Here is a 13338-nt window from a genome sequence, read left to right on the forward strand (position 1 = left end):
TGCCTCATAGTGCCCTCAGCATACAAGCGTTTACTCTACAATGCACCTCCACAGGAGAAGTCAAAGGAGGTTGACAAACGAGAGATGGATTATCTGCTGTTCATGGAGAAGGAAGCCCTGTGCTATTAGCTCATCTATCAGTTTTACCTGTTGGAGCGAAGAACTCCCAGCGTAACCTAGAGCAACTAGAGGTATGTGAGGACTCTAACAGACCCACACGCACATCAAATGACACCAGCCAGAAAAGATGGATAGTCAATGAAAGAGACAAAAAGCAAGAGAAAAAGATCGAAAAAGATAAACCAGAAAGAAAGGTAACGCAAAAGAAGATTCAGTGCAGGCAAATGGAGCACTAAAAAGTGGGAAAGTTGGAGTAAGGATTCATTTGTTCATCACATTATGAGAGATTAAGGACGTGGCAAGTGGAGTTGTACAGTATTACCTGTCAGTGAGAGTGAGTATGACGTCTGGTCAGCCTTGCTGGTCTCGGCAGTTGAGCTCAAATCACATGAGTTATGGACTGAACCAAGCTGATGGGAATGAGAGGAAATCATTAAAGAATCTCACGTTCACAAAGTCAATGGAAATAAAAGCAGGTTTCCAATCAGTACATAGTATACAGTAGCACATTCACCGTATTCATCAAGGTATGATACGCAAAAAGATGAACCCTAACAGGGTGATCAGGACCCCATCCTGAACTTAATTTGTGTCTATTTTGTGAAAATGACCAGCTGACTGTACATTATCCTGCTTATTAAATGGCAACTTGTAATCTTAAATATTGGTTTATTTATTTGGAATTATTTTATTACTTGTGAAGACAAAAAACTAGTGCAGCTCTATTGGAAATTAAACAGTTTAGAAGTCGTGAATGCAACGACTGACCAATCAGAAGTACCAAAGTTTAAAGATGCACCCTATTAAACAGAAGTCACCTTAAAGGGTTAGTTCACCCAAAAATGAAAATTAAGTCATTAATTACTCACCCCCATGCTGTACCAACCCCGTAAGACCTTCGTTCATCTTCGGAACACAAATGAAGATATTTTTGATTAAATCTGAGAGGTGGATCACTGCTACATAGGCTGCCAGAGGGAATGAAACTTGACAGCCCAGAAAGTCATTAAAGAACATGTTTAAATATTCCATGTGCCGACAGTGGCTCAACTATAAGTTTATCAAGCGACGAGAATACTTTTTTTCCGAAAAAAAACACATAAATAACGACTTTATTCGACTACTCCTTTTCTTCCTTGTGGGCCTGAGACGAGAGTTCAAGAGATTTCCACGACGCATGCGCGAGAACTGAGAAGAGGACGTTCTTCTTCTAATACTTCTTGTTCAGTTCTCGCGCATGCGTCGTGGAAATCTCTTGAACTCTCGTCTCAGGCCCACAAGGAATGAAAAGGAATAGTCGAATAAAGTCGTTATTATGTTTTTTTTTTCGGGAAAAAAGTAGTCTCGTCGCTTGATAAACTTATAGTTGAGCCACTGTAGGCACATGGATTATTTAAACATGTTCTTTAATGACTTTCTGGGCCGTCAAGTTTCATTCCCTCTGGCAGCCTATGTAGCAGTGATCCACCTCTCAGATTTAATCAAAAATATCTTCATTTGTGTTCCGAAGATGAACGAAGGTCTTACGGGGTTGGTACAGCATGGGGGTGAGTAATTAATGACTTAATTTTCATTTTTGGGTGAACTAACCCTTTAACAAGATCCGGTCTAGTCCCAAACTAATCATTTGCTTTCCGCCAACATTAGGCTTTATATTTAGGAATCAGTGGATGTGTTTCAAAAACCATTGAAAAGAACCATTGAAAAGAGCGAAATCAAGGCCCACCTGCTCTGTGCAGGACGTGTCATTTGGTGGGATTAGGTGTGTCTGAGTGAGTTCTGTCACTATGGTTGTTGTGACGACACAGCTGAGCTTCATCATTGTGTCTGGCACTGGCTGCTTTCCTGATAAAATAGGAAACTATAAGTTAATATTAAAATGATTCAGTATACCTTTCCTTTAAAGGGGTCACATCATATTGCTTTATATTATAACTTTATATGTGCTTGATTAGAAGTTTGCATGTAAACACACTTAGTGTGAAGTTGCTGAACACAATTGGCATTGTTGATGTGAAATGTGAGCAGTCAAGTATCAATGTATTAATCTAGCTGACATCAGAAAGTACGAAAGTTGGAAGTACTTAAAGAGATAGTCCACTTAAATTCTGTTATTATTTACTCACCCTTTTGTCACTCTAAACGTGTATGCATTTTTTTATATGTTTTATTTTGTGGAAAACAAAAGATATTTTGAAGAACATTGGCACCCAAACAACATTGGAGCCCATTGACTTCCATTGCAAGGACAAAAAAAGACATTTCTCAAAACAGAAGAACAAGTCATACCGTTTACAGTGGGTGAGTAAATTATTTCATTTTCATTTTACGGTGAACTATCCCTTTAATTTCAATAAATTGTCTTTGTGGACCGGAGATTAAGTTTATTTCACATTATATTACCCCTAAAAAAAAGAAAACTTTGGATCATATTATATTCTTCAACCTGCTGGGTCTGACAACGATAGTGCAGTTGAGTTGTCTTCTTTGATATTCTCTTCTTGAGAAATAAGAGAGCATTCCTTTTCCATCTTTACGACTTCTTTCTCTTGTTCAGGAATGGAAATCTGTAAGTTTTGCTGGTGGTCTGAGGCTTCTAACACAATTAGCTCCTCATTTTGAAGACTTTGAGTGGCTGGCTTTGGAGGTGAGGGAGAGAAGTTGATAGGACGATGCATAGAATTTCTATCGTCCCTCTCTCTGCTCTCCTGCTGAGTGCTCTCACCATTCACACGTATCAGCCCATCACTCTGTATTGAAAACAAAGAACACACATTTATTCAAACTAATTATGTACCCAAATATTTGAGATTATTTACTCACCTACATGCCATTCTTGTATGGAACACAAAAGGAGTCTAGCAAAATGTCTAGGTTGGTATTTTTCAGACAAAGGAAGCGAATGGTGACCTCGACTGGTCCCATTCACTTTCATTATGTGGAAGAAAGCAACATGGACATTCATACCCCTTTTCCACCAAGGCAGAGCTGGTGCTGGTTCGGAGCCAGAGCCTAGTTTCAATTCGGTTCTTTGGTTTTCCACACGCAAAGCACCAGCTCCGAACCAGGAAAAGTGGTTCTTAAGTAGCACCAAATCATTGCTGGTCTAGAACAGAGCCAAGTAAGAACCACTTGCGTCAGGGGCTGGGGGCGGGGTTACCGTGACCAACAAGACGAATAGAAACTTGTGACCGCCATTTTTAAATAGCAGCTAGTCGAGCTAATAGCAGCTCGATTATAAATATCCGTCTATGTAAGTTACGGCGAGCTGCACAAACGCGTTGGACTCCGATGTATTTTGTAAACCCATGAGCATCCATAGTATTGCAACGTCCGTTATTGTTGATGGCTTGTTCGAGATGCATCGGAGCGGCGCGGACCGATCGGAGCTGCGGGAGTGTTTGGAGAACATACGACTCCTTGTGCTTTTAGATCGCTATCGCAGCGCTTTGATGTCATGCGGAGATCGATCTGCGAGAAGCCGATGCATCTCGAACAAGCCTGGCGTACTGTTTGGCGCTACCGCACTAGCGTTGCTGGGCAACATGAGACGTATACAGTGACGTAAGATTTGGCTCTGTTGTGGCTCTCTAGCCGGTGGAAAGGCAAATCGGTTCTTATTAAGCTCGTCAGTCGAACCCACTCTGAACCAGCTTTGGCTCTGGCTCTGAACCAGCACCCGGTTCTTGTTGGTGGAAAAGGGGTATCTGATAGATAACTTCTGTTGTGTTTTACGCAAGAAAGAAAGACATACAGGTTTTGATCAACAAGAGGGTGAACATGTTTGGGTGAACTAACCCAAGAAAACATTGTCTCATTAAGTTTCAAACAGGGGTCTGGGGACCACATAAAATTTGAGGGGAAGAAAGTATTTTATTTTTCTAATTAATTTATTTTTTAATAATTCTGCTTTGGCTTCATGTGTAGTAATGATATTTTCAAAGATGATATATTCATTAAAAGCCAACTATTTAATTTATGAATATAATACGCCTTTTCTCATATTGTTTAAATGGGTCTATAACTGTCTTTATATTTCAGTAAGAGTGTCTTTTGCAGGGAAATGATCATATTTGGGTGTCCTTGGTATCCATAAGTTTGAAAATCCCAATATTGTCCTTCCTAGTTAATTTTTAAATGAATTGGTTATTGAGCTTAATTTCCAGGATAAAATATCCTTGCCTTTATTGATTTGCGGAGGCCTTGGCTGAATTTTGGCTGGCTGTAGGGTTTTGGGGTGATGAGGGGTACAGGCTTTGATGGAGCAGGAGGAACTCGCGTAGGGGCTGACAGGACTTCTGGAGCTTTGATGGACTTGGCAGGTGATGGTTCAGTGGTTTTGGGCAGCGCCGGTGCCTGTTTTTGTGCAGTCTTCTGGTCTACATGGATCACAGGGTGTGTTTGGGTAGTTTGTGCAGGCTCTGGAAGCTTTGCTTCTACTAGGGCGGTACATGTTGGCGGCTTCTCAGGCTGATGGAGAGGTGACATGTGCATCGGTGAGGCAGCAGAAGGCAGTTTGGGGAGCTGGAGTTTCTCCAATATGGCATCGCTGATGGTGAAACGGAGAGCGTAACGTTGAAGCACAGCTGCTTTCTCTTCTGAAGTGGAGGCTTTACAGTATTGTTCATGTAGTTCCTGCTCCCTACGCTCTCTGAAAGAGAGAGAGAGAGTGAGATCAATAGAATGTCACTTACATCTTAGTGTCTACGACAAAGAAAACTAAAAATCTTACTTTAAGACGCATGTGCAAAGTTCTTAGAAATGTACTAAAAGTAAAAAGTAAAAACAAATATATTCTATTTTAATATATTTTAAAATGTAATTCATTCCTGTGATGGTGAAGCTGAATAGCATCATTTTTTAGCATCAATACTCCAGTCTTCAGTGTCACACGATCCTTCAGAAATCATTCTAATATGCTGATTTGGTGCTTTTCTTATAATTATCAATATTTAAAACCTTTTTGGTACTTGATATTTCTGTGGAAACTGTGATACATCTTTTCAGGATTCTTTGATTAATATAAAGTTCAAAAGAACAGCATGTATTTGAAATATACTTTTTTGTTACAATGTAAAAGTCTTTACAATCCCTTTTTAAATAAAAATGTTTATTTATATTTATTCTTATATTACTGATACCAAACTTTTGAATAGTGTACTTTTCAATAATTTCATTTTTTGACATCACTGACATCTAAATGAATTTAAATCCAAAGATTAAAAACATGCTCATTCTAGAATCTATTTAAGAATGACTTGATTGTATTTTTTAATACATTAATAAATCAGACAAAAAAAAGGAGCATCATGTCATTGACCCTAAAGGCTGATTTATACTTCTGCGTCGGACCTACGCTGGAGCCTCTACGCTATAGACAACGCGTTGGTTTTCATTTATACTTCTGCGTCGTTGTCTGCGTTGACGCGCAATTACACATGCAGAAGGAGCATGTGAAACCCGAGGGAGGGGTACTACCAGACCAATCACAGCTCTTGCAGACCAATCACAGCTCTTGCTGACCAATCACAGCTCTTGCAGACCAATCACAGCTCTTGCAGACCAATCACAGCTCTTGCTGACCAATCACAGCTCTTGCAGACCAATCACAGCTCTTGCAGATCAATCACAGCTCTTGCTGACCAATCAGAGCTCTTGCAGACCAATCACAGCTCTTGCAGATCAATCACAGCTCTTGCTGACCAATCAGAGCTCTTGCTGACCAATCACAGCTCTTGCAGATCAATCACAGCTCTTGCTGACCAATCAGAGCTCTTGCAGACCAATCACAGCTCTTGCAGACCAATCACAGCTCTTGCTGACCAATCACAGCTCTTGCAGACCAATCACAGCTCTTGCGTCTGTGTAGAATTGACGAGTTGTTACATTTTTGGAGAGGTGCACATCAGGTACGCTGACGCTACACACAGTCTACGACGTAGCTAGGGCGTGAGTTTGACGCAGAAGTATAAATTGGGCTTAAGACAGTCCTCATAAATTCTGAAACACAAATTCACTAAACAGTTCACAGTTGCCTTGTCACTGCACTTCAATGCCAAAACGTGCATCAAACCCACAATCTGCTAAATCTACAGGGTGTAAAGATTTCAAATTGTCTCACTTCTCTTCTACTATTTCTTTGTATGTTTTGATGCTCTTTCTGCGATAGGCGGATCCTCCATCCGTTGTCATTAGTTTCTCCATCATCTTCCTCTCTTCTTCTTTTTTGATCAGATCTTGAGAAGCACTTCGTCTACGACTCTTCCAGCGAGCCAAGTCCTACACACAGAAGCCAGAAAACGTACATGTATACACTTGTGAGCTTGTTAAATATGTGTTTGTGTGTGGGTTTGTACTGTATGACTCACGTCCTGCCAGTGGTCCTCCTCCTCTTTGAGTTTGTTGTACTGGTTGTGTAGGTGCTCATGCCGTGATTGGCTGTGCGCCCGAAGGTAGGCTAGCTCATCCTCTTCATCACGCATGTCAATCAAACTCACACTCCTTTGAATAACAAACAAAAACAAAGGCACATTTATAAGTGCTATAATGCTTTTAGATGAAGAAAAACGTAATTAAAGTCAGATCCAAAATAGTATTATCTCTTCCTCTGAGATCTGAAAGCACAAAGACAGGACATTCTTGATAAAAGATATGAAATGTCAGTATGATGTTAACTAGGAATGTTGAAGAAGAAATGTAAGTAGAAGAACAGCATATGGTTATCAAGACCATGTACAATACAAACAGAACAACTACAGGAAAGGTAGATCTACATATATTTGACAATTAAATTTCTTTATTGTATCAGAAACAATCATGTTGTTCAAAACCCATATTATCATAATACCATTTAATAAACTATCGACCTACTAATTTTCTTTTCCGATATATATACAGGTACATACTGGTACATACATTACCAATCTTTTGGTTGTAATTGGTTATATATATATATATATATATATATATATATATATATATATAGACTACGACTTATTTTATGAAGCCATACAATAGCTTTGTGTAAGAAACAAAGTGAAATCTGAGGAACTTGAGAACTGAAAGCTTGAAATGTCCAATTTATAAAAAATGCGTGCATGGAAAAGAGTGACTATCACATTCTTATTTTTCCCGCCTCATATAGTCATATAGATTTAGAACAGCATGAAGGCGAGTAAATTCATTTGAACTTTTTCACTATCCCTTTAATGCAACTGGGTATGCTGTAGTGGATTGAGGTTATAAAAGTGTGTAGCATGTGTAACCACTTACAGGGAAAATAAGTATCCACAACAGAAAACCATGATAAAGGTTCAAACATATGGCATTACATGCATGTGTAGGGGCAGGCTTGACTACATAGCTTTTGAATATGCATGCATAAAGAGTAAGAGAGAGTATGTCAGTTTAGAAAATGGTTGTATCTGCATGTGGATAGAGACACTGTTGAACACATGTGTTTATAGTACATGCAACTGCTCAGTTCTGCAGCAACAGCATGAAAGAAAAGGAATGAAAGACGGAAAGATAGAGAGGGAATAAAAGAAACTTACTCTGTTTCATCAGAAACACTAGTAGCTCTGAATCTAGAACATTAATGAATAAAAAAAGTAAATAAATGAAGTTCAAAACAAAACAAAACAAAACAGCTGAACATAATATAACACTAAGCACAGACCTTTATAAATATAAAATAGTGATTATTACCCATCACAATAAAAGCTTAATTCACTATATTACAATTACACACACACACACACACACACACACACACACACACACACACACACACACACACACACACACACACACACACACACACACACACACACACACACACACACACACACACACACACACACACACACACACACACACACAATATTGGAAATACCTATTTCCAGAAAAGCTGGGACATTTTGTAAAATGCACAGCCTGAGATTTCTCTGGATTCCCAGAATCTTTTCACAATATTACTAATGGTAGATGGTGAAAGAGCTAAATTTCTTTGCAATTCCACATTGAGAAATATGATTTTTGAATTGTGTGAAATTTGGCATAAAGTGGTGAGGCATGATCCAGTATTCGGTGGATGGTACTATTATTCCAGAACACAATACCCTCATCTAATTGTGGACTATTTTAAAACAGTTGGATATTCTATAATCTTTTCACTTTTATTTTGCCTCTGTCCCAACTTTTTTGGAGTGTGCTGCAGCTTTCAAAATCTGTTTATATTTACAAATTTAAATTAAGTTGGTCAGTGAAAACAGGAATCTTTTCTTTGCACTTTTGTCAGTTAAATAAAGGTTCAAGAGAAATAACAAATCACAAATTCTTGATTTTATTGCATTTTACAAAACGCAAATGAGGTTTGAGGAAATGAGGCTGAATTATTACATACACACACAGTATATAAATATTAGCTTCTGTGCAATATATTTTTTTTAAACTTAATTTTAGATATAATTTAAAAGGGTTTTGACACTTTATGCAGGAAAATTACTCCACTGACCTTTTTTTTATTGTTTTAATCATCATTTAATTAATCAATATGAAATAAAAATACAACCTATTTATTTTCTTAGTGTACTTTCCTGATTTCATTGTGTACGATTACACATAGTGAACTTTATTACAAAATAAAAAAATAGCTAGCAAAATATTCACACAGTATCTCAGTGGGTTCTGGACAGCATTTATGTTGACTTTAAATGTGCCATAAGTGATGTTAGCCATAACAGAATAGATTACCTGCTCTATCCAAAATGCTTTATAGCACCTTTAAAGGTAACCATTGCCCCAGTGAGTGAAGTAAAGAAAAACAATGATAAACTGCAGAAATACAGGCATGAGACACTCTTTCCATGCAAAAATACATTTCAGTAAGAGCTCTTTTCAAAAGTATAAATTGGTCCTGAAAGTGCTTTCTCACATTGGGGGGAGATCATCATCTTCCTGCCAAAGGGGCCGGCGTGAGGGTTGGTCAGGTATAGGGGAGGGGCTTTTGGTAATGGTCTCATCTTTAATAAGACTTTCATGTCCCACCACACCCACAGAGCCCGCCTCCTGCCTGTCCATCATGTGATGACACTTCTTACGCATGTCCTCAGCATCTCTTGGGGGCGGGGCCACAGAGCTAAGGGTGAAGCTGAGAAAGTTGCCATGGTTACTAAAGCAAAGCAGGGCAGTGAAAGGGAGGCTGAGGCTCTCTGTTCTCTGACTACAAAACAGACCAGCCAGACAAAACTGAGAAAACAAGTGCAAAAAAACATTGAACAGAAAAGCCAAAAGACCTATTAATACTAATAACGAATAAATATTATATATATATATTATCTGAGAAAACCCCCCAAATGAAAGAAAGAATATGCAATTGTAATTTCCACACTAAACGCATCTGGGTTTTTTTCACATTCTTTGAAAGAATCTCAATAAATGAACAGGATAAAATAGTAAAAATAAAATAAAATTTAAATCAGAGTTATACATCAAACAACGCCTAGCTAGAGACAAGAATAATAGTTTTCCGAATGAATGCCAAACCAGTCACAGATATTAGTAAACAGACAATAGCCACCAAAAATCATTGTTGGACAAGACATCTCTTTTCTGTACTCTGAAAATCAACTGCACACAGCAAGCTCAAACCCACATCTAAAAAATCTGTTAATAATTGAATGGAAATTTAAGCATTTTTCTTTTGCACGGGCACCACAAATGCAACATTCCTTGCACTCCTAGATAAACACTTCATTCCCAGGCAGTCCTAACCTGTCCAGAGACGGGGCTGTCTCTTGCTCTCTAGTCTTGAAGAATGACTGCGATCCACTGGCAGGGATGGTTTTGTGTTTGACCGAACCAGGTCTTGGCAGAAATGCATTAAAAGCCTGTCCTGCCCCTGCACTGGGCTTTTGAAAAGATCCAGTTCTTCGTGCTAACATGTCATCCTTCTCAAAATCTGGCAGATGACCGTCATCCCCACATTCATCATCATTATCATAACCGCCAGAGCAATCGACGTTAGTTCCAGATGAGAGCACAATGTCAGGGCTCTTTTGGGTCACTACAGCAACTGGAACAGGAGTCTTTGGTACTTGATCGACTGGTTCATTTCTGTTAAAATAGCATATGCTGATAACTAACTCACACAATTAAACTTAGTTTGATATAGCAAGTGTAAATTTTCCACAAAGCACAACTTAAAGCAAACCGGTTAAGTTTTTGCCTATTTTATTATTGAATCTAGTGATGCATGATAATAATACCATATCAGTAATTGGCTAACATTCTATTTTTTTTAATTATCCCATTCGTATTGATCAATATTGGATATTTAATTTGCTGGTAATTTTACTCAATTTTTTTATTTATTTAATTATTTTCCCCTATGTTTATTTTTAGATCGGTGTCTCGCTTCAAAGTGTAATTTTTAGCAAATCCCAAAATATCAATTTTCCATACTGTACATATTAGTGTTATTATTTTTTTAATTAATTTGTAAAATTGATTTTAGTTTTTAGTGTTTTATTTATTTAGACAAAAAAGTGCAGAATTTTAATATCAGCCATTTATTGGTAATTACTTAGGCTTATCGTATCACCAGAATTTTAACAGTGCAAACAGTTCAGTAAATTCTTAGCCAAGTATGAGAAAAGCTCAAAGTCATTCTTAGTGCAAAGCCATAAATAGTGCACTTAAAAGACAGGGAATAAATCTTTTCCACCACAGCATATTAGCATGTTAGACTCATGCATAATGAACAAAGAAAGGTCTGTGATTTCTAGTTAGTTTTGTCCCACCTCTGTCCAATCTTAGTTCTCTTTGTCTTTATGTTTCTTTCCAGGTACTGGAGGTCTCTGTCTCCACTCATGCCCATTTGGATACTTCCTTTCTGGGCTATGGAAGCCCCCGCAGTGCCTTCTCTCTTGGAATTCGGCTGCGGGAGGAATCTGTTATATGACGTCCCGCTTGCTGGCTTCAGAAATGCTCCTGTTCTACGAGCTAGCATGTCATCCTTTTCTATATCCGGTTGACTCTCCTCTTTTTCGTCCTCTTCATCATCCTCCCTCTCATCCTTAGCTTTCTTATCCAGTTCCTCCTCTAGCACCCTGCGCTCAGTGGAGGTCAAAGTCTGTTTAAGGTCAAACATGGCCGGGTTCGGAGGTTCAGGGGGCATGATGGGAGCAGGCTCAGTGTTTGCATCTCCACTAAGTTAGTTAGTTCATGATGTATGAGACGTGGAAGAAAATAGAGAAAAAATGAGTCAGAAACAGAAAAGGAAAAAAATGAGGGTAAAGGATAGAGAATGCAGATACAGGCAATGAAAGATGCAGTCCAGTGGGAACCATAGCAACTGCATTGCAGTTACTCAAAACTACAGAATCACACTTTATAACTCTCTTACACAAGCACAAATGCATATTATTTCATCTTTTTTCTTGTTCTTTCACAGTCAGACTATTTCAGTCCACACCACCACAGTAAGCCATTCACTGCTAATTTCTCACCTAAACAGACCAATGCAAAATTCATGGTTGCTACAGTTGTTAGCATCATGCTAACAGCCTCACTGTAGGCCACTCAACTAAATTCTCATCTAAACAGCCCAAATAAGAGCAGTTTTATCGTCATTCAGGGATGCTACAGTTGTTAAAATCATACTAACAGCATTAATTTCTCTCCTAAACAGCCCAAATCAGCCCAAATATAAGCATTTTTAAGTATCATTCAGGGGTACTACAGTTGTTAGCATCATGCTAACAATCTCTCAAGGCACGAGTCCACCAGCTTTATAAACCCCACTGAGATGAAACCAACATGCCCTTTGAATGCAGCATCAATGCTAAGATTACTACACACATTCACAAACTCCAACACACTCTGAGGGTGAGTATATGCATCCAGATCCTTCGGTAAACATAACTGAGAGCAGGCAGTCAACAAGCAGTGTTTGTAATAGTGTGTTGGTATACTTCACATCACTGGACCAACAATTACTGCCCCTGACAAGATTCTAAGATGGCAATGAGCACCGACTAAAGGGGTCATATTGTGAAGTAATAACAACGAAACAGGAAATTAATGTTGCGTTCACACTATGCCGTAATTAATTACCATAATTGCTAATGACAACCAGGACAATCTACTCAAAGCTGTTCACGTCCTCAGACTCTGAACTGTGCGTTTCCATGGCAACACTATTAAATGCCAAAATGAATGTAATTTGAATAATCATTAACCATAATACAACAAATAACAGTCATTATGCAAATCCATTATTAATAAACTTTATTTAGCAAGACATTAGCCAGCTATTCAACTCTGTGTTAGCGACATTAACATTAATAAAATTTACCCAAAAGTGACAGGCATGTATAATTCAGATTGTTCTGAAGCCACTGCCATTTTGAGTGTTTCTTTACGACATTGTGGTCATACGAGTACGAGTCAGAGAGCTCTCAGAAAGTTCAGTTTTCAAGTTGTAATTATCTCGTAATCACTGTAATTCTGACATTGCGCCTTAAAGAGTTAGTTTACTCAAAAATGAAAATTCTCATTAATTAATCACCCGACTTTCATTCATCTTCGGAACACAAATGATGAAATCTGGGAACTTTCTGTCCCTGCATTGACAGCTATAGAACTATCACTTTCAAGCCCCAGAAAGGTAGTAAAGACATCATAAAAGTAATCCATGTGACCCAAGTTGTTTAAATCTATTTTATAAAGCGTTTGTTTGTACAGAAAACAGAATTTACCAGTTTACAAAATATTAATCTCCAATGCACAGTCATGCAACAACGTGACAACACAACACGAATGCGTCATTATGCTCTGTTGAACACACGTTGGAGATTCAGATTTTTTAAATAAAGTGGTAAATTATGTTTTTTGCGCAAACAAAGCACTCGCGTCGCTTCATAAAATTGAGGTTAAACCACTTGGGTCACATGGATTACTTTTATGATGTCTTTACTACCTTTCTGGGCTTGAAAGAGGTACAGTGGTGTAGTTGCATAGCTGCCAATGGAGGGACAGAAAGTTCTCAGATTTCATCAAAAAGATCTTCATTTGTGTTCCGAAGAAGAATGAAAAGTCTTACAGGTTTGGAACGACATGAGGGTGATTAATTAATGACACCATTTCATTTTTGGGTGAACTAACCAAAGGCACAGCAGCAAAAAAAGAGAAAAGTTTGTTTACCTCTTAGGCTTG

The 13338-nt window shown here is 38.3% G+C and overlaps 1 protein-coding gene across 7 annotated transcripts in view; it reads right to left on the bottom strand.

The window, feature by feature from the left end:
• Positions 1 to 13338, bottom strand: part of limch1a (LIM and calponin homology domains 1a) — a 58560-nt gene that overhangs the window by 11364 nt on the left and 33858 nt on the right. For 6 of the 7 annotated variants that reach the window (XM_077204821.1, XM_077204825.1, XM_077204823.1 and 3 more), the window contains 10 exons: positions 10923 to 11330; positions 9895 to 10236; positions 9056 to 9271; positions 7674 to 7706; positions 6489 to 6621; positions 6242 to 6399; positions 4303 to 4771; positions 2567 to 2870; positions 1847 to 1965; positions 443 to 530 (listed from right to left, as the gene is read on the bottom strand). In XM_077204821.1, coding sequence (XP_077060936.1) covers positions 443 to 530; positions 1847 to 1965; positions 2567 to 2870; positions 4303 to 4771; positions 6242 to 6399; positions 6489 to 6621; positions 7674 to 7706; positions 9056 to 9271; positions 9895 to 10236; positions 10923 to 11330 — 2270 coding nt within the window. The remainder of the gene's footprint in view (positions 1 to 442; positions 531 to 1846; positions 1966 to 2566; positions 2871 to 4302; positions 4772 to 6241; positions 6400 to 6488; positions 6622 to 7673; positions 7707 to 9055; positions 9272 to 9894; positions 10237 to 10922; positions 11331 to 13338) is intronic. The other variant, XM_077204827.1, reaches the window with a different exon arrangement.

The sequence above is a fragment of the Siphateles boraxobius genome, unplaced genomic scaffold (assembly GCF_051911475.1).
Source record: "Siphateles boraxobius isolate OS27281-9 unplaced genomic scaffold, OSU_SipBor_1 119, whole genome shotgun sequence".
Lineage (NCBI taxonomy): Eukaryota > Metazoa > Chordata > Actinopteri > Cypriniformes > Leuciscidae > Siphateles > Siphateles boraxobius.